The following is a 25728-nucleotide window of genomic DNA, read 5'->3' on the forward strand; positions in this document are numbered from 1 at the left end:
AGAGAGGGAGTGAGGAGGGAGGGATAGAGCGAGGAGGGAGGGAGTGAGGAGAGAGGGAGGGAGAGTGAGGAGGGAGGGAGTGAGGAGGGAGGGATAGAGCGAGGAGGGAGGGATAGAGTGAGGAGGGAGGGATAGAGCGAGGAGGGAGGGATAGAGCGAGGAGGGAGGGATAGAGCGAGGAGGGAGGGATAGAGCGAGGAGGGAGGGAGCGAGGAGGGAGGGATAGAGCGAGGAGGGAGGGATAGAGCGAGGAGGGAGGGAGTGAGGAGGGAGGGATAGAGCGAGGAGGGAGGGATAGAGCGAGGAGGGAGGGAGTGAGGAGGGAGGGATAGAGCGAGGAGGGAGGGATAGAGCGAGGAGGGAGGGATAGAGCGAGAGCGAGAGAGAAACAAAGAGAAATATTGTAATATCTCTGGAGGAAAAACAGACAAACCTGCTGTGGAAGATGGTTTAGAATTAGCAAGTTTTCCTTCCTCGCTCTCTAACAGACAATACCTTTAATAACAGTAAACCCTTCATCAGTGCTCATTTAAAAACTATGAGAGAGTAAATATTAATTTAGTACTCTCCCAGATACACGAAGAGGAAGTACTTCATGTATCTACTGTAGACGATGCTGTGTAGAAGGCCTCCATTCCTGTAGACGATGCTGTGTAGAAGGCCTCCATTACTGTAGACGATGCTGTGTAGAAGGCCTACATTACTGTAGACGATGCTGTGTAGAAGGCCTGCATTACTGTAGACGATGCTGTGTAGAAGGCCTACATTACTGTAGACGATGCTGTGTAGAAGGCCTACATTACTGTAGACGATGCTGTGTAGAAGGCCTGCATTACTGTAGACGATGCTGTGTAGAAGGCCTGCATTACTGTAGACGATGCTGTGTAGAAGGCCTGCATTACTGTAGACGGTGCTGTGTAGAAGGCCTGCATTACTGTAGACAATGCTGTGTAGAAGGCCTACATTACTGTAGACGATGCTGTGTAGAAGGCCTACATTACTGTAGACGATGCTGTGTAGAAGGCCTACATTACTGTAGACGATGCTGTGTAGAAGGCCTACATTACTGTAGACGATGCTGTGTAGAAGGCCTACATTACTGTAGACGATGCTGTGTAGAAGGCCTGCATTACTGTAGACGATGCTGTGTAGAAGGCCTACATTACTGTAGACGATGCTGTGTAGAAGGCCTCCATTACTGTAGACGATGCTGTGTAGAAGGCCTACATTACTGTAGACGATGCTGTGTAGAAGGCCTGCATTACTGTAGACGATGCTGTGTAGAAGGCCTACATTACTGTAGATGTTTGTCAGAAGCTTTAATATCCCTGAAATACTGATCTGAGAGCAGTTATCTTCTTAATTTCTCACTTGGTGCCAGTATTTTACATCGTTCTAAATGGCCTTCCCTAATGAAGAATAAAAGTGCTAATTTAGCAGATGATTTAATGTTTTTGATATTAACCCCTCACATCCATTCATACTATTCCCACAGAAACACTGACAGGTGAAGTAGGACAGAGGCACTTGAAGGATGAAAAGGAAAGTTGCTATCACTTTACAAGAAGACCTACAGCCCACTGAGTGTACAAAACATTTCCCTCGGAACAATTTCAATTCATCGGGGTATGGACTACAAGGTGTCGAAAGTATGTCCTTTAGGTGGCGAAGCATTCTTGATACACACGGGAAACTGTTGAGCATAAAAAACCCAGCAGCGTTGCAGTTCTTGACACAAACCAGTGTGCCTGGCACCTACTACCAGACCCCGTTCAAAGGCACTTTAATCTTTTGTCTTTCCCATTCACCCATTTAATGGCACACATACACAATCCATGTCTCAATTGTATTAAAAGGCTTAGAAATCCTTCTTTAACCCGTCTCCTCCACTTCATCTACACTGATTGAAGTGGATTTAACAAGTGACATCAATAAGAGATCATATCTTTCCCCTGGATTCACCTGGTCAGTCTATGTCATGGAAAGAGCAGGTGTTCTTAATGTTTTGTACACTCAGTGTAGATTGTTTATCAGAAGCTTCCATATCCCTAAAATACTGATCTGAGAGCAGTTATCTTCTTAATTTCTCACTTGGTGCCATTACTTTACATCGTGCTAAATGGCCTTCCCTAATGAAGAATAAAAGAGCTAATTTAGCAGCTGATTTGCTGCTTTTTGACCCTGTCACTGTGGGTTGACCCCTCACATCCATTCATACTTCTAGCAGAAACACTGACCGGGGAAGCAGCACAGACACTTGAAGGGTGAAAAGGAGATATGTCTTTACATTAAGTTGCTCTGATGCTTATTCTTCAAAACAAATAGTGTATTTTTAACATATTGTTAAGAAGAAAGAGTATTAAAATCTTTGTCAAATCACGTGATGAATCCATTTGCGCACAACGCATCATTTGAGTTTTATACTGCAACAAAATCACTTCTAATCAGAACAGTCTGTGGACAATATTCAGATCTCAGGTGAAAAACAGGACGTATTTTCATCTGCATGTCTTTCAGATTCCTGCATTATCCCTGCATTCTAAACACATTCCCTGCATTCTAAACACATTCCCTGCATTCTAAACACATTCCCTGCATTCTAAACACATTCCCTGCATTCTAAACACATTCCCTGCATTCTAAACACATTCCCGGCATTCTAAACACATTCCCTGCATTCTAAACACATTCCCTGCATTCTAAACACATTCCCTGCATTCTAAACACACGATAAGATGTCATCATTTCCAGACTTGTCCTCAATTTACTTTAACTATTGTTTTTCACCCCATTAGATACACATGAGTGTTGCAGAGGTTTATGGGTAGTCATAGCCATCATTATTTCTTATGCCCCTAAATTAGAGATTCCAGAACAGAAGAGCCATTTGCATTTTGCTTGATAGTGTTGACTGTACATGTCATTGCACTCCTCCTCGCTCATTGTCTCTCTCTCTTTCTGTCTCTTTTATTTTTCTCTCCTGTTCTCTCTCTATCGTTAAACCAATCTCCCCCTCTCGTTCTCTCTCTTGCTTTCTTCCACTCTGCCTTTCATTCGATCTCTCTTTCTTCCCTCTCTTATCTCTCTCTATCTCTCTCTCTCTATGTGGTATGATTTGAGTGGTTTTAAATCATTGTGCTACACTAAACCACCAACTGTTCATGCAGTTGAATCATGTGTGCTCACACACACACACACACACACACACACACACACACACACACACACACACACACACAGAGAGAGGGAGAGAGAAAAACATACTTTCTCTCAGCACTGCAGGGAGCATATGATACGCTCTTCTCCTGGCTTCTCTCTACAATGATACAACAGTTTTTTATGCAGCCAGTCTATGTGTGCTAGCATCTCTCTCTCTACAGCCATTCTATGTGTGCTAGCATCTCTCTGTCTGCAGCCAGTCTGTGTGCTAGCATCTCTCTGTCTGCAGCCAGTCTATGTGTGCTAGCATCTCTCTGTCTGCAGCCAATCTGTGTGCTAGCATCTCTCTGTCTGCAGCCAATCTGTGTGCTAGCATCTCTCTGTCTGCAGCCAATCTGTGTGCTAGCATCGCTCTGTCTGCAGCAAGTCTATGTGTGCTAGCATCTCTCTGTCTGCAGCAAGTCTATGTGTGCTAGCATCTCTCTGTCTGCAGCCAGTCTATGTGTGCTAGCATCTCTCTGTCTGCAGCCAGTCTATGTGTGCTAGCATCTCTCTCTCTACAGCCATTCTATGTGTGCTAGCATCTCTCTGTCTGCAGCCAGTCTGTGTGCTAGCATCTCTCTGTCTGCAGCCAGTCTATGTGTGCTAGCATCTCTCTGTCTGCAGCCAGTCTATGTGTGCTAGCATCTCTCTGTCTGCAGCCAGTCTATGTGTGCTAGCATCTCTCTGTCTGCAGCAAGTCTATGTGTGCTAGCATCTCTCTGTCTGCAGCCAGTCTATGTGTGCTAGCATCCCTCTGTCTGCAGCAAGTCTATGTGTGCTAGCATCTCTCTGTCTGAAGCCAGTCTATGTGTGCTAGCATCTTGTTATCTCAGCTAACAACTTCTAGATAAATGAGTTATTTTGAGTGCTGCAGGCTATCGATGATATTATTGTCTCATAGTGGGAATAAGCAGATCCTGGGAAATGCTAGCGGAGATAGAGAACCAAATGGGAGTCCTCATAGTGTGAGACCTAATAACTCCCTTTAGATAGAATGTAGAGGAAGCCAATAACATTTCACTGTTTAGCCAGCAAATGTACTGCTCACCATAAAGCATTAATGTTCCCAGTTCAATTAAACATTTAACATGTTCTTTGTTAGATTAATTAAATATAATGTGCTTACATCATGAATGATTTATGCATATGCACTGTGTATTGGGCTTTTAAGATTGTTTTGTCTCAATCAAACACAGTTGGAACACATGATCATGGTTTTACCAACATTCTGCTGTACTAAAACTTCTGCAACATTTATAACTAGTAGAATATTCACCTAAAACAATTTGTATCTTATTCTAGAGTGTGTCTGTAAATTCCACAGATTCTCGCTTCGTTAATTACTTTGTGAGTGAGCTGTTATGATTTCCCTCGACTACCTGCCTCCCATTCTAATGTGCACTTACAGTAGTGTGGGTACCAGTTTCGGCATTTTGATGTCAGTTCGCCGTAACTGTCAAGAATTTTACACAATGGGAGCAGATTTTACATCAAAAGGACATAATGACATACACAACATCGCGTGGGTAACAGTTTCGTCGAACATCTCATTCCAAAATCATGGGCATTAATATGGAGTTTGTCCCCCCTTTGCTGAAATAACAGCCGCCACTCTTCTGGAAAGGCTTTCCATTAGATGTTGGAACATTGCTGCTATAACAGTCTCCACTCTTCTGGGAAGGCTTTCCACTAGATGTTGGAACATTGCTGCTATAACAGTCTCCACTCTTCTGGGAAGGCTTTCCATTAGATGTTGGAACATTGCTGCTATAACAGTCTCCACTCTTCTGGGAAGGCTTTCCACTAGATGTTGGAACATTGCTGCTATAACAGTCTCCACTCTTCTGGGAAGGCTTTCCATTAGATGTTGGAACATTGCTGCTATAACAGTCTCCACTCTTCTGGGAAGGCTTTCCACTAGATGTTGGAACATTGCTGCTATAACAGTCTCCACTCTTCTGGGAAGGCTTTCCACTAGATGTTGGAACATTGCTGCGGGGGCTGTCATTCCGCCACAAGCATTAGTGAGGTCAGGCACTGGTGTTGGGCGATTAGGCCTGGCTCGCAGTTGGCTTTCCAATTCATCCCAAAGGGGTTCGACGGGGTTGAGGTCAGGGCTTTGTTTAGGCCAGTCAAGTTCTTCCACACCGATCTTGACAAACCAGGGTCATCCGGGTTTGGCCTGGGGTAAGCCGGCATTGTAAATAAGAATTTGTTCTTAACTAACTTGCATAGTTAAATAAAGGTTAAATTACATTTTTAAACATTTAAATTTAAAATAATTGTTAATGGCATTGTCGTGTTGAAACAGGAAAGGACCTTCCCCAAACTGTGTTAAGCATTAAGATTTCCCTTCACTAGAACCAAGGGACCTAGCCCGAACCATGAAAAACTATTATCTCTCCTCCAGCAAACTTCACAGTTGGCATTGAAGCAAGTAGCGTTCTCCTGGCAAACCAGATTTGTCCATCGGACTGCCAGATGGTGAAGTGTGATTCATCACTCCAGAGAACGCCTTTCCACTGCTCCAGAGTCCAATGGTGGTGAGCTTTACACCACTCCAGCTGACGCTTGGCATAGCACATGGTGATCTTAGGCTCATGTGCAGCTGCTTGGCCATGGAAATCCATTTCCCGACAAACAGTTATTGTCCCGTTGTTCTGACGTTGTTCCAGAGGCAGTTTTGAACTTGGTAGTGAGTATTGCTACCAAGGACAGACGTTTTTTACGTGCTACTTTCTTTGGCAGTCCCACTCTGTGAGCTTGTGTGGTCTACCACTTCACGGCTGAGCCATTGTAGCGAATAGATTCCATTTCACAATAACAGCACTTACAGTTGACCAGGGCAGCTCTAGCAAGGCAGAAATTTGACGAACTGACTTGTTGGAAACTGACCTGTTGAAAGTCACTGAGCTCTTCAGTAAGGCCATTTTACTGCCAATGTTTGTCTATGGAGATTGCATGGCTGGGTGCTCGATTATATCCACCTGTCAGCAACGGGTGTGGCTGAAAAAGCCGAATCCACTAATTGGAAGCCGTGTCCACGTACTTTTGCTATGCGTATTTATAAGACAATTTCCAGCCAAGCACCAGTGAAGGTCATTCTTCACACAGTTGGTGACCGGAAAAGGGACAGGACCATGAAGAAAGCCTGTAATGGGATCTGAGCTCAGGGGGTGAGGAAAGGGTCAAGATAGACCTTAAGAGATAAACGGATAATAGATGTGTTTCCCAAATGGCACCCTATTCCCTTTATAGTGCACTACTTTTGACCAAAGTCCATGGGGGTGCTGGTTAACAGTAGTGCACTACAGTATATAAGAAATAGGATGCCATTAGGGAAATAGTGGAGAACTCACCATGGCTGGTGTCCTTCAGGTACACTCTGCCCAAGATCAAGGGCAGTGGTGCTTCATTGAAAATCTATACTGCCCTACCAAGCAAAAAGGCAGTAACTGCTCATAGCGTGGAACTGAGAAAAATGGCTTCTATTTACCTTGGTTTCAGAGTAACTTTATACAGTTACTGCTAACATGACCCCCATTTTCTCCAAAACACAATACAATAGAGGCAGGATACTTGTTCACCTGATTAAGTATGTATTTAATGTAGCAAAAATGACATTAACTCATTTTTGACCAAAAGAGCAGTTACTGCCTTTTTTCTTGGTAGAGCAGTATAAGTCATCTTCATACTCTACCAATCCTGTCATATTGGTTGCTCAATTTGATCTCATTAGGGTGCATGTTAACCTTGGTTGTAGGTCCTGCTGTCAATTAAGCCCAATTAACTAGGGTAGGTGTTTTAAATGTATCCCCTCTCCCCCCAAAAACACACTGTTCAACAAACTGCTATGATTTCACCTAGTAGAGGTTAGAAGATTCAACAGAATGCGGATGAATCGTTCAGTATATTTCTCTTGTTAATGCCTACCAGAGTAGTGATGCTGGACAGGCGGGCAGGTGCGGGCAGCGATCGATTGAAAAGCATGCATTTAGTTTTACTTGCGTTTAAGTGCAGTTGGAGGCCACGGAAGGAGAGTTGTATGGAATTGAAGCTCGTCTGGAGGTTAGTTAACAGTGTCCAAGGAGGGGCCAGAAGTATACAGAATGGTAACTGGAATATGTGGGCCTCTAATTAGTTCACAAACGTAATATATATTTTATGAGCTCAAATGAGATTTCTGGTTGGATCGTGTTCTATTGATGAGATGTTATTGTGTTTTTATTGAGCCTTGGAGGACAAATCATCTTCAACAAAAGTTTCACATTATAATGGTCACGTTGATGTCCTCCTTCTACTGAACAACACTGTGATTACTGCAGCCAAGATTACTAGTGTGGATATGCCATTGTAGCCCATCGTTTGGAGGGTTGGGAGAGTGGAACATTGACTCTATGGAAAATTAAGAACAGACTAAGGCAGCATACAGGAGCTCATAAAATGTGACTTTTTTCTTGGGAAGCAACTAGCATCTCAATCACGTCACATAACAGACACGACAGGCATTACTAATTAATGATAATCACTTCTAATTAAAAAATATATAATTCACCTTTATTTAACCAAGTAGGCTAGTTGAGAACAAGTTCTCATTTACAACTGTGACCTTACCAAGATAAAGCATAGCAGTGTGAACAGACAACACAGAGTTACACATGGAGTAAACAATAAACAAGTCAATAACACAGTAGAAAAAAAAGAAAAAAATAGTCTATATACAATGTGTGCAAAAGGCATGAGGAGGTAGGCGAATGATTACAATTTTGCAGATTAACACTGGAGTGATGAATGATCAGATGGTCATGTACAGGTAGAGATATTGGTGTGCAAAAGAGCAGAAAAGTAAATAAATAAACAGTATGGGGATGAGGTAGGTAAATTGGGTGGGCTATTTACCAATAGACTATGTACAGCTGCAGCGATCGGTTAGCTGCTCAGATAGCAGATGTTTGAAGTTGGTGAGGGAGATAAAAGTCTCCAACTTCAGCGATTTTTGAAATTCGTTCCAGTCACAGACAGCAGAGAACTGGAACGAAAGGCGGCCAAATGAGGTGTTTGCATTAGGGATGATCAGTGAGATACACCTGCTGGAGCGCGTGCTATGGGTGGGTGTTGCCATCGTGACCAGTGAACTGAGATAAGGCGGAGCTTTACCTAGCATGGAATTGTAGATGACCTGGAGCCAGTGGGTCTGGCGATGAATATGTTGCGAGGGCCAGCCGACTAGAGCACACAGGTCGCAGTGGTGGGTGGCATAAGGTGCTTTAGTAACAAAACGGATGGCACTGTGATAAACTGCATCCAGTTTGCTGAGTAGAGTATTGGAAGCTATTTTGTAGATGACATCGCCGAAGTCGAGGATCGGTAGGATAGTCAGTTTTACTAGGGTACGTTTGGCGGCGTGAGAGAAGGAGGCTTTGTTGCGGAATAGAAAGCAGACTCTAGATTTGATTTTAGATTGGAGATGTTTGATATGAGTCTGGAAGGAGAGTTTACAGTCTAGCCAGACACCTAGGTACTTATAGATGTCCACATATTCTAGGTCGGAACCATCCAGGGTGGTGATGCTAGTCGGGCGTGCGGGTGCAGGATGCGAACGGTTGAAAAGCATGCATTTGGTTTTACTAGCGTTTAAGAGCAGTTGGAGGCCACGGAAGGAGTGTTGTATGGCGTTGACGCTCGTTTGGAGGTTCGATAGCACAGTCTTACTATATTTATTGAAGAAATGTCTTCGCTAGGTTTGATGTAATGAACAGACTAACTACCAGTAATTAACTACCAGTTTTCACAAATACTTTGGATGTTTTGGATTATAAGTGTACCTCAAGGAAAATGTTGTATAGTTCCTGTAGACGTGAGTCATCCAACTATACATTTCCTTGTAGTTTCATTTGAAGTCTACACATTCATTTACAATTGATGGAAATACTTCCAATGGTACATAATACAAGGTATTCATATATTTTGAATCATTTTTAAAGTGCTCATATTATTGATATCCCTTAATAAGTTGTTTAAATTTCAATCAATCAATCAATCGTTCAAGCACATTTTATTTGTCACAGGTGCCGATTATAACGCTGTAGAATTAACCGGGAAATGATTGCTTACAAATCCTTCCCAACGATGGAGAGTTCAAAAATAACAATAATAAGAAAAAACAGTAAAACCAGGAATAAAATACACAAGAAGGGAGCTATATACAGGAAGTACCAGATCAATGTGGAGCTATATACAGGAAGTACCAGATCAATGTGGAGCTATATACAGGGAGTACCAGATCAATGTGGAGCTATATACAGGAAGTACCAGTACCAGATCAATGTGGAGCTATATACAGGGAGTACCAGATCAATGTGGAGCTATATACAGGAAGTACCAGATCAATGTGGAGCTATATACAGGGAGTACCAGTACCAGATCAATGTGGAGCTATATACAGGAAGAACCAGTACCAGATCAATGTGGAGCTATATACAGGGAGTACCAGTACCAGATCAATGTGGAGCTATATACAGGAAGTACCAGTACCAGATCAATGTGGAGCTATATACAGGAAGTACCAGTACCAGATCAATGTGGAGCTATATACAGGAAGTACCAGTACCAGATCAATGTGGAGCTATATACAGGAAGTACCAGATCAATGTGGAGCTATATACAGGAAGTACCAGTACCAGATCAATGTGGAGCTATATACAGGAAGTACCAGTACCAGATCAATGTAGAGCTATATACAGGAAGTACCAGTACCAGATCAATGTGGAGCTATATACAGGAAGTACCAGTACCAGATCAATGTGGAGCTATATACAGGAAGTACCAGTACCAGATCAATGTGGAGCTATGTACAGGAAGTACCAGTACCAGATCAATGTGGAGCTATATACAGAAAGTACCAGATCAATGTGGAGCTATATACAGGAAGTACCAGATCAATGTGGAGCTATATACAGGAAGTACCAGTACCAGATCAATGTGGAGCTATATACAGGAAGTACCAGTACCAGATCAATGTGGAGCTATATACAGGAAGTACCAGATCAATGTGGAGCTATGTACAGGAAGTACCAGATCAATGTGGAGCTATATACAGGAAGTACCAGATCAATGTGGAGCTATATACAGGAAGTACCAGATCAATGTGGAGCTATATACAGGAAGTACCAGATCAATGTGGAGCTATATACAGGAAGTACCAGATCAATGTGGAGCTATATACAGGAAGTACCAGATCAATGTGGAGCTATATACAGGAAGTACCAGATCAATGTGGAGCTATATACAGGAAGTACCAGTACCAGATCACTGTGGAGCTATATACAGGAAGTACCAGATCAATATGGAGCTATATACAGGAAGAACCAGTACCAGATCAATGTGGAGCTATATACAGGGAGTACCAGTACCAGATCAATGTAGAGCTAAATACAGGGAGTACCAGTACCAGATCAATGTGGAGCTATATACAGGAAGTACCAGTACCAGATCAATGTGGAGCTATATACAGGGAGTACCAGTACCAGATCAATGTGGAGCTATATACAGGAAGTACCAGTACCAGATCAATGTGGAGCTATATACAGGGAGTACCAGTACCAGATCAATGTGGAGCTATATACAGGAAGTACCAGTACCAGATCAATGTGGAGCTATATACAGGGAGTACCAGTACCAGATCAATGTGGAGCTATATACAGGAAGTACCAGTACCAGATCAATGTAGAGCTATATACAGGAAGTACCAGTACCAGATCAATGTGGAGCTATATACAGGAAGTACCAGTACCAGATCAATGTGGAGCTATATACAGGAAGTACCAGTACCAGATCAATGTAGAGCTATATACAGGAAGTACCAGTACCAGATCAATGTGGAGCTATATACAGGAAGTACCAGTACCAGATCAATGTGGAGCTATATACAGGAAGTACCAGTACCAGATCAATGTAGAGCTATATACAGGAAGTACCAGTACCAGATCAATGTAGAGCTATATAGAGGGAGTACCAGTACCAGATCAATGTAGAGCTATATACAGGAAGTACCAGTACCAGATCAATGTAGAGCTATATACAGGGAGAACCAGTACCAGATCAATGTAGAGCTATATACAGGGAGTACCAGTACCAGATCAATATGGAGCTATATACAGGAAGTACCAGTACCAGATCAATGTGGAGCTATATACAGGAAGTACCAGTACCAGATCAATGTGGAGCTATATACAGGAAGTACCAGATCAATGTGGAGCTATATACAGGAAGTACCAGATCAATGTGGAGCTATATACAGGAAGTACCAGATCAATGTGGAGCTATATACAGGAAGTACCAGACCAATGTGGAGCTATATACAGGAAGTACCAGATCAATGTGGAGCTATATACAGGAAGTACCAGATCAATGTGGAGCTATATACAGGAAGTACCAGATCAATGTGGAGCTATATACAGGAAGTACCAGTACCAGATCACTGTGGAGCTATATACAGGAAGTACCAGATCAATATGGAGCTATATACAGGAAGAACCAGTACCAGATCAATGTGGAGCTATATAAAGGGAGTACCAGTACCAGATCAATGTAGAGCTAAATACAGGGAGTACCAGTACCAGATCAATGTGGAGCTATATACAGGAAGTACCAGTATTAGATCAATGTGGAGCTATATACAGGGAGTACCAGTACCAGATCAATGTGGAGCTATATACAGGAAGTACCAGTCCCAGATCAATGTGGAGCTATATACAGGGAGTACCAGTACCAGATCAATGTGGAGCTATATACAGGAAGTACCAGTACCAGATCAATGTGGAGCTATATACAGGGAGTACCAGTACCAGATCAATGTGGAGCTATATACAGGAAGTACCAGTACCAGATCAATGTAGAGCTATATACAGGAAGTACCAGTACCAGATCAATGTGGAGCTATATAAAGGAAGTACCAGTACCAGATCAATGTGGAGCTATATACAGGAAGTACCAGTACCAGATCAATGTAGAGCTATATACAGGAAGTACCAGTACCAGATCAATGTGGAGCTATATACAGGAAGTACCAGTACCAGATCAATGTGGAGCTATATACAGGAAGTACCAGTACCAGATCAATGTAGAGCTATATACAGGAAGTACCAGTACCAGATCAATGTAGAGCTATATAGAGGGAGTACCAGTACCAGATCAATGTAGAGCTATATACAGGAAGTACCAGTACCAGATCAATGTAGAGCTATATACAGGGAGAACCAGTACCAGATCAATGTAGAGCTATATACAGGGAGTACCAGTACCAGATCAATATGGAGCTATATACAGGAAGTACCAGTACCAGATCAATGTGGAGCTATATACAGGAAGTACCAGTACCAGATCAATGTGGAGCTATATACAGGAAGTACCAGTACCAGATCAATGTAGAGTTATATACAGGAAGTACCAGTACCAGATCAATGTAGAGCTATATACAGGGAGTACCAGTACCAGATCAATGTAGAGCTATATACAGGAAGTACCAGATCAATGTAGAGCTATATACAGGAAGTACCAGTACCAGATCAATGTGGAGCTATATACAGGAAGTACCAGTACCAGATCAATGTGGAGCTATATACAGGAAGTACCAGTACCAGATCAATGTGGAGCTATATACAGGAAGTAGCAGTACCAGATCAATGTGGAGCTATATACAGGGAGTACCAGTACCAGATCAATGTGGAGCTATATACAGGAAGTACCAGTACCAGATCAATGTGGAGCTATATACAGGAAGTACCAGTACCAGATCAATGTGGAGCTATATACAGGAAGTACCAGTACCAGATCAATGTGGAGCTATATACAGGGAGTACCAGTACCAGATCAATGTGGAGCTATATACAGGGAGTACCAGTACCAGATCAATGTAGAGCTATATACAGGAAGAACCAGTACCAGATCAATGTGGAGCTATATACAGGAAGTACCAGTACCAGATCAATGTGGAGCTATATACAGGGAGTACCAGTACCAGATCAATGTAGAGCTATATACAGGAAGTACCAGTACCAGATCAATGTAGAGCTATATACAGGGAGTACCAGATCAATGTGGAGCTATATACAGGAAGTACCAGTACCAGATCAATGTAGAGCTATATACAGGGAGTACCAGATCAATGTGGAGCTATATACAGGGAGTACCAGTACCAGATCAATGTAGAGCTATATACAGGGAGTACCAGATCAATGTGGAGCTATATACAGGGAGTACAAGTACCAGATCAATGTAGAGCTATATACAGGGAGTACCAGTACCAGATCAATGTGGAGCTATATACAGGGAGTACCAGTACCAGATCAATGTAGAGCTATATACAGGGAGTACCAGATCAATGTGGAGCTATATACAGGGAGTACCAGTACCAGATCAATGTAGAGCTATATACAGGGAGTACCAGATCAATGTGGAGCTAAATACAGGGAGTACCAGTACCAGATCAATGTAGAGCTATATACAGGGAGTACCAGATCAATGTGGAGCTATATACAGGGAGTACCAGTACCAGATCAATGTAGAGCTATATACAGGGAGTACCAGTACCAGATCAATGTGGAGCTATATACAGGGAGTACCAGTACCAGATCAATGTAGAGCTATATACAGGGAGTACCAGTACCAGATCAATGTGGAGCTATATACAGGAAGTACCAGTACCAGATCAATGTGGAGCTATATACAGGGAGTACCAGTACCAGATCAATGTGGAGCTATATACAGGAAGTACCAGTACCAGATCAATGTGGAGCTATATACAGGAAGTACCAGTACCAGATCAATGTAGAGCTATATAGAGGGAGTACCAGTACCAGATCAATGTAGAGCTATATACAGGGAGTACCAGTACCAGATCAATGTGGAGCTATATACAGGGAGTACCAGTACCAGATCAATGTGGAGCTATATACAGGGAGTACCAGTACCAGATCAATATGGAGCTATATACAGGGAGTACCAGTACCAGATCAATGTAGAGCTATATAGAGGGAGTACCAGTACCAGATCAATGTAGAGCTATATACAGGGAGTACCAGTACCAGATCAATGTGGAGCTATATACAGGGAGTACCAGTACCAGATCAATGTGGAGCTATATACAGGGAGTACCAGTACCAGATCAATGTGGAGCTATATACAGGAAGTACCAGTACCAGATCAATATGGAGCTATATACAGGAAGAACCAGTACCAGATCAATATGGAGCTATATACAGGAAGTACCAGTACCAGATCAATGTGGAGCTATATACAGGAAGAACCAGTACCAGATCAATGTGGAGCTATATACAGGGAGTACCAGTACCAGATCAATGTGGAGCTATATACAGGGAGTACCAGTACCAGATCATTGTGGAGCTATATACAGGAAGTACCAGTACCATATCAATGTGGAGCTATATACAGGAAGAACCAGTACCAGATCAATGTGGAGCTATATACAGGGAGTACCAGTACCAGATCAATATGGAGCTATATACAGGAAGTACCAGTACCAGATCAATGTAGAGCTATATACAGGGAGTACCAGTACCAGATCAATGTAGAGCTATATACAGGGAGTACCAGTACCAGATCAATGTAGAGCTATATACAGGGAGTACCAGTACCAGATCAATGTGGAGCTATATACAGGAAGTACCAGTACCAGATCAATATGGAGCTATATATAGGAAGTACCAGTACCAGATCAATGTAGAGCTATATACAGGGAGTACCAGTACCAGATCAATGTGGAGCTATATACAGGAAGTACCAGTACCAGATCAATATGGAGCTATATACAGGGAGTACCAGTACCAGATCAATGTAGAGCTATATACAGGAAGTACCAGTACCAGATCAATGCGGAGCTATATACAGGAAGTACCAGTACCAGATCAATGTGGAGCTATATACAGGAAGTACCAGTACCAGATCAATGTAGAGCTATATACAGGAAGTACCAGTACCAGATCAATGTAGAGCTATATACAGGGAGTACCAGTACCAGATCAATGTGGAGCTATATACAGGGAGTACCAGTACCAGATCAATGTGGAGCTATATACAGGGAGTACCAGTACCAGATCAATGTAGAGCTATATACAGGAAGTACCAGTACCAGATCAATGTGGAGCTATATACAGGGAGTACCAGTACCAGATCAATGTAGAGCTATATACAGGAAGTACCAGTACCAGATCAATGTAGAGCTATATCCAGGGAGTACCAGATCAATGTGGAGCTATATACAGGAAGTACCAGTACCAGATCAATGTAGAGCTATATACAGGGAGTACCAGTACCAGATCAATGTAGAGCTATATACAGGGAGTACCAGATCAATGTGGAGCTATATACAGGGAGTACCAGTACCAGATCAATGTAGAGCTATATACAGGGAGTACCAGATCAATGTGGAGCTATATACAGGGAGTACAAGTACCAGATCAATGTAGAGCTATATACAGGGAGTACCAGTACCAGATCAATGTGGAGCTATATACAGGGAGTACCAGTACCAGATCAATGTAGAGCTATATACAGGGAGTACCAGATCAATGTGGAGCTATATACAGGGAGTACCAGTACCAGATCAATGTAGAGCTATATACAGGGAGTACCAGATCAATGTGGAGCTATATACAGGGAGTACCAGTACCAGATCAATGTAGAGCTATATACAGGGAGTACCAGATCAATGTGGAGCTGTATACAGGGAGTACCAGTACCAGATAAATGTAGAGCTATATACAGGGAGTACCAGTACCAGATCAATGTGGAGCTATATACAGGGAGTACCAGTACCAGATCAATGTAGAGCTATATACAGGGAGTACCTGTACCAGATCAATGTGGAGCTATATACAGGAAGTACCAGTACCAGATCAATGTGGAGCTATATACAGGGAGTACCAGTACCAGATCAATGTGGAGCTATATACAGGAAGTACCAGTACCAGATCAATATGGAGCTATATACAGGAAGAACCAGTACCAGATCAATATGGAGCTATATACAGGAAGTACCAGTACCAGATCAATGTGGAGCTATATACAGGAAGAACCAGTACCAGATCAATGTGGAGCTATATACAGGGAGTACCAGTACCAGATCAATGTGGAGCTATATACAGGAAGTACCAGTACCATATCAATGTGGAGCTATATACAGGAATAACCAGTACCAGATCAATGTGGAGCTATATACAGGGAGTACCAGTACCAGATCAATATGGAGCTATATACAGGAAGTACCAGTACCAGATCAATGTAGAGCTATATACAGGGAGTACCAGTACCAGATCAATGTAGAGCTATATACAGGGAGTACCAGTACCAGATCAATGTAGAGCTATATACAGGGAGTACCAGTACCAGATCAATGTGGAGCTATATACAGGAAGTACCAGTACCAGATCAATGTGGAGCTATATACAGGAAGTACCAGTACCAGATCAATATGGAGCTATATATAGGAAGTACCAGTACCAGATCAATGTAGAGCTATATACAGGGAGTACCAGTACCAGATCAATGTGGAGCTATATACAGGAAGTACCAGTACCAGATCAATGTGGAGCTATATACAGGAAGTACCAGTACCAGATCAATGTAGAGCTATATACAGGAAGTACCAGTACCAGATCAATGTAGAGCTATATACAGGGAGTACCAGCACCAGATCAATGTGGAGCTATATACAGGGAGTAACAGTACCAGATCAATGTGGAGCTATATACAGGGAGTACCAGTACCAGATCAATGTAGAGCTATATACAGGAAGTACCAGTACCAGATCAATGTGGAGCTATATACAGGAAGTACCAGTACCAGATCAATGTGGAGCTATATACAGGGAGTACCAGTACCAGATCAATGTAGAGCTATATACAGGAAGTACCAGTACCAGATCAATGTAGAGCTATATACAGGGAGTACCAGTACCAGATCAATGTAGAGCTATATACAGGGAGTACCAGATCAATGTGGAGCTATATACAGGGAGTACCAGTACCAGATCAATGTAGAGCTATATACAGGGAGTACCAGATCAATGTGGAGCTATATACAGGGAGTACAAGTACCAGATCAATGTAGAGCTATATACAGGGAGTACCAGTACCAGATCAATGTGGAGCTATATACAGGGAGTACCAGTACCAGATCAATGTAGAGCTATATACAGGGAGTACCAGATCAATGTGGAGCTATATACAGGGAGTACCAGTACCAGATCAATGTAGAGCTATATACAGGGAGTACCAGATCAATGTGGAGCTATATACAGGAAGTACCAGTACCAGATCAATGTAGAGCTATATACAGGGAGTACCAGTACCAGATCAATGTAGAGCTATATACAGGGAGTACCAGATCAATGTGGAGCTATATACAGGGAGTACCAGTACCAGATCAATGTAGAGCTATATACAGGGAGTACCAGATCAATGTGGAGCTATATACAGGGAGTACAAGTACCAGATCAATGTAGAGCTATATACAGGGAGTACCAGTACCAGATCAATGTGGAGCTATATACAGGGAGTACCAGTACCAGATCAATGTAGAGCTATATACAGGGAGTACCAGATCAATGTGGAGCTATATACAGGGAGTACCAGTACCAGATCAATGTAGAGCTATATACAGGGAGTACCAGATCAATGTGGAGCTATATACAGGGAGTACCAGTACCAGATCAATGTAGAGCTATATACAGGGAGTACCAGATCAATGTGGAGCTGTATACAGGGAGTACCAGTACCAGATAAATGTAGAGCTATATACAGGGAGTACCAGTACCAGATCAATGTGGAGCTATATACAGGGAGTACCAGTACCAGATCAATGTAGAGCTATATACAGGGAGTACCTGTACCAGATCAATGTGGAGCTATATACAGGAAGTACCAGTACCAGATCAATGTGGAGCTATATACAGGGAGTACCAGTACCAGATCAATGTGGAGCTATATACAGGAAGTACCAGTACCAGATCAATATGGAGCTATATACAGGAAGAACCAGTACCAGATCAATATGGAGCTATATACAGGAAGTACCAGTACCAGATCAATGTGGAGCTATATACAGGAAGAACCAGTACCAGATCAATGTGGAGCTATATACAGGGAGTACCAGTACCAGATCAATGTGGAGCTATATACAGGAAGTACCAGTACCATATCAATGTGGAGCTATATACAGGAATAACCAGTACCAGATCAATGTGGAGCTATATACAGGGAGTACCAGTACCAGATCAATATGGAGCTATATACAGGAAGTACCAGTACCAGATCAATGTAGAGCTATATACAGGGAGTACCAGTACCAGATCAATGTAGAGCTATATACAGGGAGTACCAGTACCAGATCAATGTGGAGCTATATACAGGGAGTACCAGTACCAGATCAATGTAGAGCTATATACAGGGAGTACCAGTACCAGATCAATGTGGAGCTATATACAGGAAGTACCAGTACCAGATCAATGTGGAGCTATATACAGGGAGTACCAGTACCAGATCAATGTAGAGCTATATACAGGAAGTACCAGTACCAGATCAATGTGGAGCTATATACAGGAAGTACCAGTACCAGATCAATGTGGAGCTATATACAGGAAGTACCAGTACCAGATCAATGTAGAGCTATATACAGGAAGTACCAGTACCAGATCAATGTAGAGCTATATACAGGGAGTACCAGTACCAGATCAATGTAGAGCTATATACAGGAAGAACCAGTACCAGATCAATATGGAGCTATATACAGGAAGAACCAGTACGAGATCAATATGGAGCTATATACAGGGAGTACCAGTACCAGATCAATGTAGAGCTATATACAGGAAGTACCAGTACCAGATCAATGTGGAGCTATATACAGGAAGAACCAGTACCAGATCAATATGGAGCTATATACAGGAAGAACCAGTACCAGATCAATATGGAGCTATATACAGAGAGTACCAGTACCAGATCAATGTGGAGCTATATACAGGAAGAACCAGTACCAGATCAATATGGAGCTATATACAGGAAGAACCAGTACCAGATCAATATGGAGCTATATACAGGAAGAACCAGTACCAGATCAATATGGAGCTATATACAGGGAGTACCAGTACCAGATCAATGTAGAGCTATATACAGGGAGTACCAGTACCAGATCAATGTATAGCTATATAGAGGGAGAACCAGTACCAGATCAATGTAGAGCTATATACAGGGAGTTCCAGTACCAGATCAATGTAGAGCTATATAGAGGGAGAACCAGTACCAGATCAATATGGAGCTATATACAGGAAGAACCAGTACCAGATCAATGTGGAGCTATATACAGGAAGAACCAGTACCAGATCAATGTGGAGCCATATACAGGTAGAACCAGTACCAGATCAATGTGGAGCTATATACAGGAAGAACCAGTACCAGATCAATGTGGAGCTATATACAGGAAGAACCAGTACCAGATCAATGTGGAGCTATATACAGGGAGTACCAGTACCAGATCAATGTAGAGCTATATACAGGGAGTACCAGATCAATGTGGAGCTATATACAGGAAGAACCAGTACCAGATCAATGTGGAGCTAATTACAGGAAGAACCAGTACCAGATCAATGTGGAGCTATATACAGGGAGTACCAGTACCAGATCAATGTGGAGCTATATACAGGAAGAACCAGTACCAGATCAATGTGGAGCTATATACAGGGAGTACCAGTACCAGATCAATGTGGAGCTATATACAGGAAAAACCAGTACCAGATCAGTTTTACTCAACAGGACTCATTGTAGCATATTACTAAGAATTTGAAAAATTCAGATCATTAGAATAGTTTACTAAGAGGTGGCTTATACTACTCTGGCTCCTTGCTGTGGTTTGAATCTATGTTAGTGACTCATCTTTGAGATTGCATTTTCTCTAGTTTTGAATAAACTTCATACGTGTCATTCTGATTGGACTGTCAGAGACGGCTAAATCTAGCTTAATGAGACATTCTTAGCCAAGATTTATGAAAAGTAAATCTCACAAGTAGTATTGAAATTAGCATACATGAGGAGTAGGCTTACAATGTCATATTTTTCCCTCATTTGCATCTACAATGTGGTTCCTACTTCGTATGAGTTGGGATTCTGTGATAGCCAGTATTGTTGACTGGCAGTGATTGCTGTTTGGTGTTTTTTTTTTTCAATTTACCTGGACGTTTCTGGAAACATACAGTAATAGAAACGCCGGACAAAAGACCTAGGCGAGGGGTCAACCGTATGCATCATGAACACATATACCCACTCCAGGTAGGATATAACAATTGACCATCTCCCCACGGACAACGCTGACCTTAGTTTTCAACATTCTGTCGCCGGGCATTATTCAGATGCGATGTGCGCTGCTCCAAAGCAATTTGTTCTCTGTCTTTTCTGATGTTGTAAAACACAGAGCAGTTAATATGCTCTAACCTTCCCCAGCCCTCCCTCCCACTTTCCCTCCCTTCCTCAATCCTACAGATTGAACAGCCTAGGCAGTCAGGGCAGTAGGTATTGTGATTCCCATAAAGAGGGTGTCATGATTGAAATTAATACAATATATCAAGCATTGCGAAGACTTCCATTACACCATGGCTGAAATAAGCCTCCCCTCACTCCCACGAGCCGCTAACGTGATCCAACCCAACATTAATCCTGCCTTGAATATAATTTAGATGAGTTTTTCGTTCCCTTACCGTTTGAGAATGCTCTCGGAGACAGCGCCAGGGTTCAGGGTTCAACTCTGAGGACGTCTGAGAAGATGCATTACTACAGCTCCTCCCTACACCCACATGCTCCGAGGGAACCAACCATGCCAATCTGGGGTGTTATCTGGCTGCGGTGACCCAGGATGGGTGAGGTGTGTGTGTGTGGGGTGGTTACGTGTATTTGTGGCTTCCCGCCTGCTGTGCTGGTGCATTCAGGGAGAGAGAGGCTCTGCATGCTTTGTCATGCTTGTCTGAAAAGACTCAGTGTTAGGGAGGATTCACCTGTTTCCTTAGTGTGGTAGGGATTACAAACATCTCTCCTATTATCTCCCTTGTTCGCCTTCTCAAACATGGAAATAGAAAATATCAAATAAGGCCGTATAACTGTACTATTCTACTCTGAGGACAACAAAGTATTTTCCATATGAATGGATAAGAGGATGATCACTAACTCCTTGTGATTGTTGCCTGAACTAATCCGTGTTTGTTCTGAATATGGCCTGATTATTGTTCCAACCCCTTTGTTACTACTGTACAGTAAATACCTCATGGTGTGAAGTGGATCCATTACTTGAACTGGAAAGCATGATGCTATGGTTGTTTGATGGCAGACGGACACAAGACACATTTACCCAGTCAATAAAACAAACTATACTGTCAACTGTCGTATGCTTACGAGGGCTATGTTTTTGTCTCTGTTTTCCACAGAGATCGACAAGGAGAGTTGTGGGGACCCTGGTACGCCCCTCTATGGAATAAGGGAAGGGGACAGCTTCCTGAATGGGGGCATCCTGCGCTTCGAGTGTCAGTTTGGGTTTGAACTCATCGGGGAGAGGACCATAGCATGCCAGAACAATAACCAGTGGTCGGCCAACATCCCCATGTGCATCTGTGAGTATGAATATCTACATCACACCTATTGTCTGGGATTGTTTGTCTTATTTTCTCATCAAAATGTGTCTGAATCCCAAGTGGCACTACTTTTTACCAGAGCCCTATGGGCACTATACTAAACTGAACAAAAATACAAACGCAACATGCAACAAAAACAAAGATTTTACTGAGTTGCAGTTCATATTTGGGCTCCCGAGTGGTGCAGCGGTCTAAGGCGCAGCATCTCAGTGCTAGAGGCGTCACTACAGACACCCTGGTTCGAATCAAGGCTGTATCACAACCGGCCGTGATTGGGAATCCCATAGGGCGGTCACACAATTGGCCCAGCGGCGTCCGGGTTTGGCTGGTGTAGGCCCTCATTGTAAATAAGAATTTGTTCTTAACTGACTTGCTGATTTAAATAAAGATTTAAATAAAAATGTATATAAGGAAATCATTCAATTGAAATTATTTCATGAGGACCTAATCTATGGATTTCACATGACTGGGAATACAGATATGCATCTGTTGGTCACAGATACCTTAAATAAAAAGGTAGGGGCATGGATCAGAATCTGTTGTGACCACCATTTGACTCATGCAGTGCAACACATCTCCTTTGCATAGAGTTGAATAGGGCTGTTGATTGAGCCCTGTGGAATGTTGTCCCACTCCTCTTCAATGGCTGTGTGATGTTGCTGTATATTGGCGGGAGTTGGAACACGCTGTCATACACGTCGATCCAGAGCATCCCAAATAATACGCAAGCCATGGAAGAGCTGGGACATTTACAGGAGTTGTGTACAGATTCTTGCGACATGGGGCCGTGCATTATCATGCTCACACATGAGGTGATGGCAGGTGGATGAATGGCACGACAATGTAACCATTTCTAAAAACATAATTCCACGTTGACATTATGAGCTATTGTGTGTAGATCAGTGACACAACAAATCAATAAATTCAGGCTGTAACACAACACAATGTGAAGAAAGTGAAGGGGTGTGAATACATTCTGAAGGCACTGTATGTACACAACAAAATATACAGCATGATAATGAATGTGCTGTCAGATATGACGGTATTTACAAATATGAAGTGGGCAGTGTCTTGGTAGAGGATAGTGTCTTTGTAGATGGTAGTGTCTTGGTAGAGGTTAGTGTATTGGTAGATGGTAGTGTCTTGGTAGAGGTTAGTGTCTTGGTAGATGGTAGTGTCTTGGTAGAGGTTAGTGTATTGGTAGATGGTAGTGTCTTGGTAGAGGTTAGTTTATTGGTAGAGGGTATTGTCTTGGTAGATGGTAGTGTCTTGGTAGAGGGTAGTGTCTTGGTAGAGGGTAGTGTCTTGGTAGAGGATAGTGTCTTGGTAGAGGATAGTGTCTTGGTAGAGGTTATTGTCTTGGTAGAGGTTATTGTCTTGGTAGAGGTTAGTGTCTTGGTAGATGGTAGTGTCTTGGTAGATGGTAGTGTCTTGGTAGAGGGTAGTGTCTTGGTAGACTGTAGTGTCTTGGTAGACTGTAGTGTCTTGGTAGACTGTAGTGTCTTGTTAGAGGATAGTGTCTTGGTAGAGGTTATTGTCTTGGTAGAGGGTAGTGTTGGTAGAGGGTAGTGTTGGTAGAGGGTAGTGTCTTGGTAGAGGATAGTGTCTTGGTAGAGGATAGTGTCTTGTTAGAGGGTAGTGTTGGTAGAGGGTAGTGTCTTGGTAGAGGATAGTGTCTTGGTAGAGGATAGTGTCTTGGTAGACTGTAGTGTCTTGGTACAGCGTAGTGTCTTGTCTCCCATATCAATCTACAGTCTTGTCAGTGTCTTATCACTGCATTTCTGTAATCAAAACCAGTGATACCAGATCCCTGTAGATTATGATGTTGGTACCATATTAACAGATGTTTCATCAATTTCTGCTACATTCAGTTCCAGGCATTATGAAGTGCGTTTACGCCATCTTTTGTCTTTTTCCCCATCCCTCTCCTCTACAGTCCCATGCCTGTCCAACTTCACAGCGCCAATGGGTACAGTCCTATCACCCGACTACCCAGAAGGCTACAGCAACAACATGAACTGCGTGTGGCTGATCCTATCGGAACCCGGCAGCCGCATCCACCTGGCCTTCAACGACTTTGACCTGGAGGCGCCTTACGACTTCCTCACCGTGAAGGACGGCGAGCTGCTGGACGCCACCGTCCTGGGACGCTTCTCAGGGACCGAGTCCCCCTCCCACCTCGACAGTAACACTAACATACTGAGGCTGGAGTTCCAGGCCGACCACTCCATGGCCGGACGAGGGTTCAACATCACCTACAGCAGTAGGTTTCACCTTGATGTTGCGTTCTGTGCTGTCCTTCGTTTGATTTGACCATGTTAGTTGATTAGGGCTCAGTTCAGTTGAACCCATGTTGTGCTATTTCCATGGTTACTCTGCCATAAACCAAGTGCAATTGAGTTTGGCCCTTGGTAATGTTAGCTGTGGCCATTTCTTTCATTTTGTGGCACCTTGTGGTGACTTTACAGTAATGACTATAGTCCTTGTATATTTTGTCCTGATTGAATCCTTATGATATTTGTCCTACCCTGGCCTATCTCATATCTGTTTCAATTGTTTTTAGTTATCACGTAAGGGCTAAATCAATTTCCACCCAATCGACTTTACCCTCACAGTCATGGTTATCCTTTTCAAAATGGCCTCATAACTGTTGCTTTCTGAAGGAGACGCAAAATGTCACACCAATCCATCACTTCTGTCAAAAGGATGTGGGGGAAAAAAGAGGCCATGAAATGTTTTGTGCAAATAAGGCCCACGTCATTAGGAACAATTGTAGGAACTGGCCTTTCTGATTGACAACCAAACTCCATGTTATTTTAGTAAGGTACTGTCAGTGACATGATTGAGCAATGTTGCACTGATGTTATGTTCGACTGGGGGCTTTCTGTCTCAAGACATCCATCAGTCAGTCAGTCTGATTTGACCTGCGAGGCTATGGTAACAAGAGTTTAAGGCCAATTTACTTGGAAGACATCTTCCTGCAGGGATTAAATCCCCTCTACGCTTCATAAAGTTCTGAAAAAATTGCTTTGATGTCACTAGCACTACAAGGGAAATAATAAACACCCTTTAGGGGAAAGTGGTTGTTTTCATGTCGTGAAGTGCCCAGGACTATCGTCTTGAGTCTCTTAATGCTTAACGCTAGAGCCCTTTCAACTTCCCCTTTGTTACGAGGTCTATGCTCAATCTATGCTGGTGTCACTAGAAGTGAAGTGTTGGCTTCTGTTTGTCTTTACAATCCTACTCTGGATTTGAGCAACCAACTCAGACCATAACTAGCCTCGCCCCAACCGCTCAGGCATCTCAAATGTAAAAATTAGGGATAGATTGTACCGAATAAACTCACCCCACAGCATGAAATGTCACCAATGACGCCATTTAGTCAGATGATTATCCGTGGCACAACTGGTTTGTAGGTGTTCAAGCTAGCAGTTACATGGGTGTACGATCAGTAGATCACTGGTTGGAGCCCAGTAAGGCGACAGGGATGGACAAGGAAGCAAATCAGTTAGCAGTACGGTTACATCTGGCAAAGCGAAATCAAAACATTTGTGTTTTCAGCGTTCGGCCACAACGAGTGTCCCGACCCGGGCATCCCGATAAATGCGAGACGCTTCGGGGACAACTTCCAACTGGGCAGCTCCATCTCAGTGATCTGTGAGGACGGCTTCATCAAGACCCAGGGGTCCCAGACCATCACCTGTGAGCTGGACAACGGCAAGGTGATGTGGAGCGGACCCATCCCTAAATGTGAAGGTAATTATCCTGCTCTTCCTGGGGAGAGGAGAGACTGGGTGTGTTTGTGTTGGGTGTGTGTAGGTGTGTGCGTGTCTGAGTGCATG

General features: G+C 42.9%; 1 protein-coding gene across 1 annotated transcript in view; it reads left to right on the forward strand.

The window, feature by feature from the left end:
• LOC116354513 (CUB and sushi domain-containing protein 3-like) overlaps positions 1-25728 on the forward strand; it is a 492885-nt gene that overhangs the window by 165070 nt on the left and 302087 nt on the right. The window contains 3 exon segments of the mRNA XM_031795095.1: positions 21683-21865; positions 23823-24149; positions 25448-25642. Of these exon segments, the coding sequence (XP_031650955.1) occupies positions 21683-21865; positions 23823-24149; positions 25448-25642 (705 nt within the window).

Source organism: Oncorhynchus kisutch, linkage group LG17, assembly GCF_002021735.2.
Source record: "Oncorhynchus kisutch isolate 150728-3 linkage group LG17, Okis_V2, whole genome shotgun sequence".
Classification (NCBI taxonomy): Eukaryota; Metazoa; Chordata; class Actinopteri; order Salmoniformes; family Salmonidae; genus Oncorhynchus; species Oncorhynchus kisutch.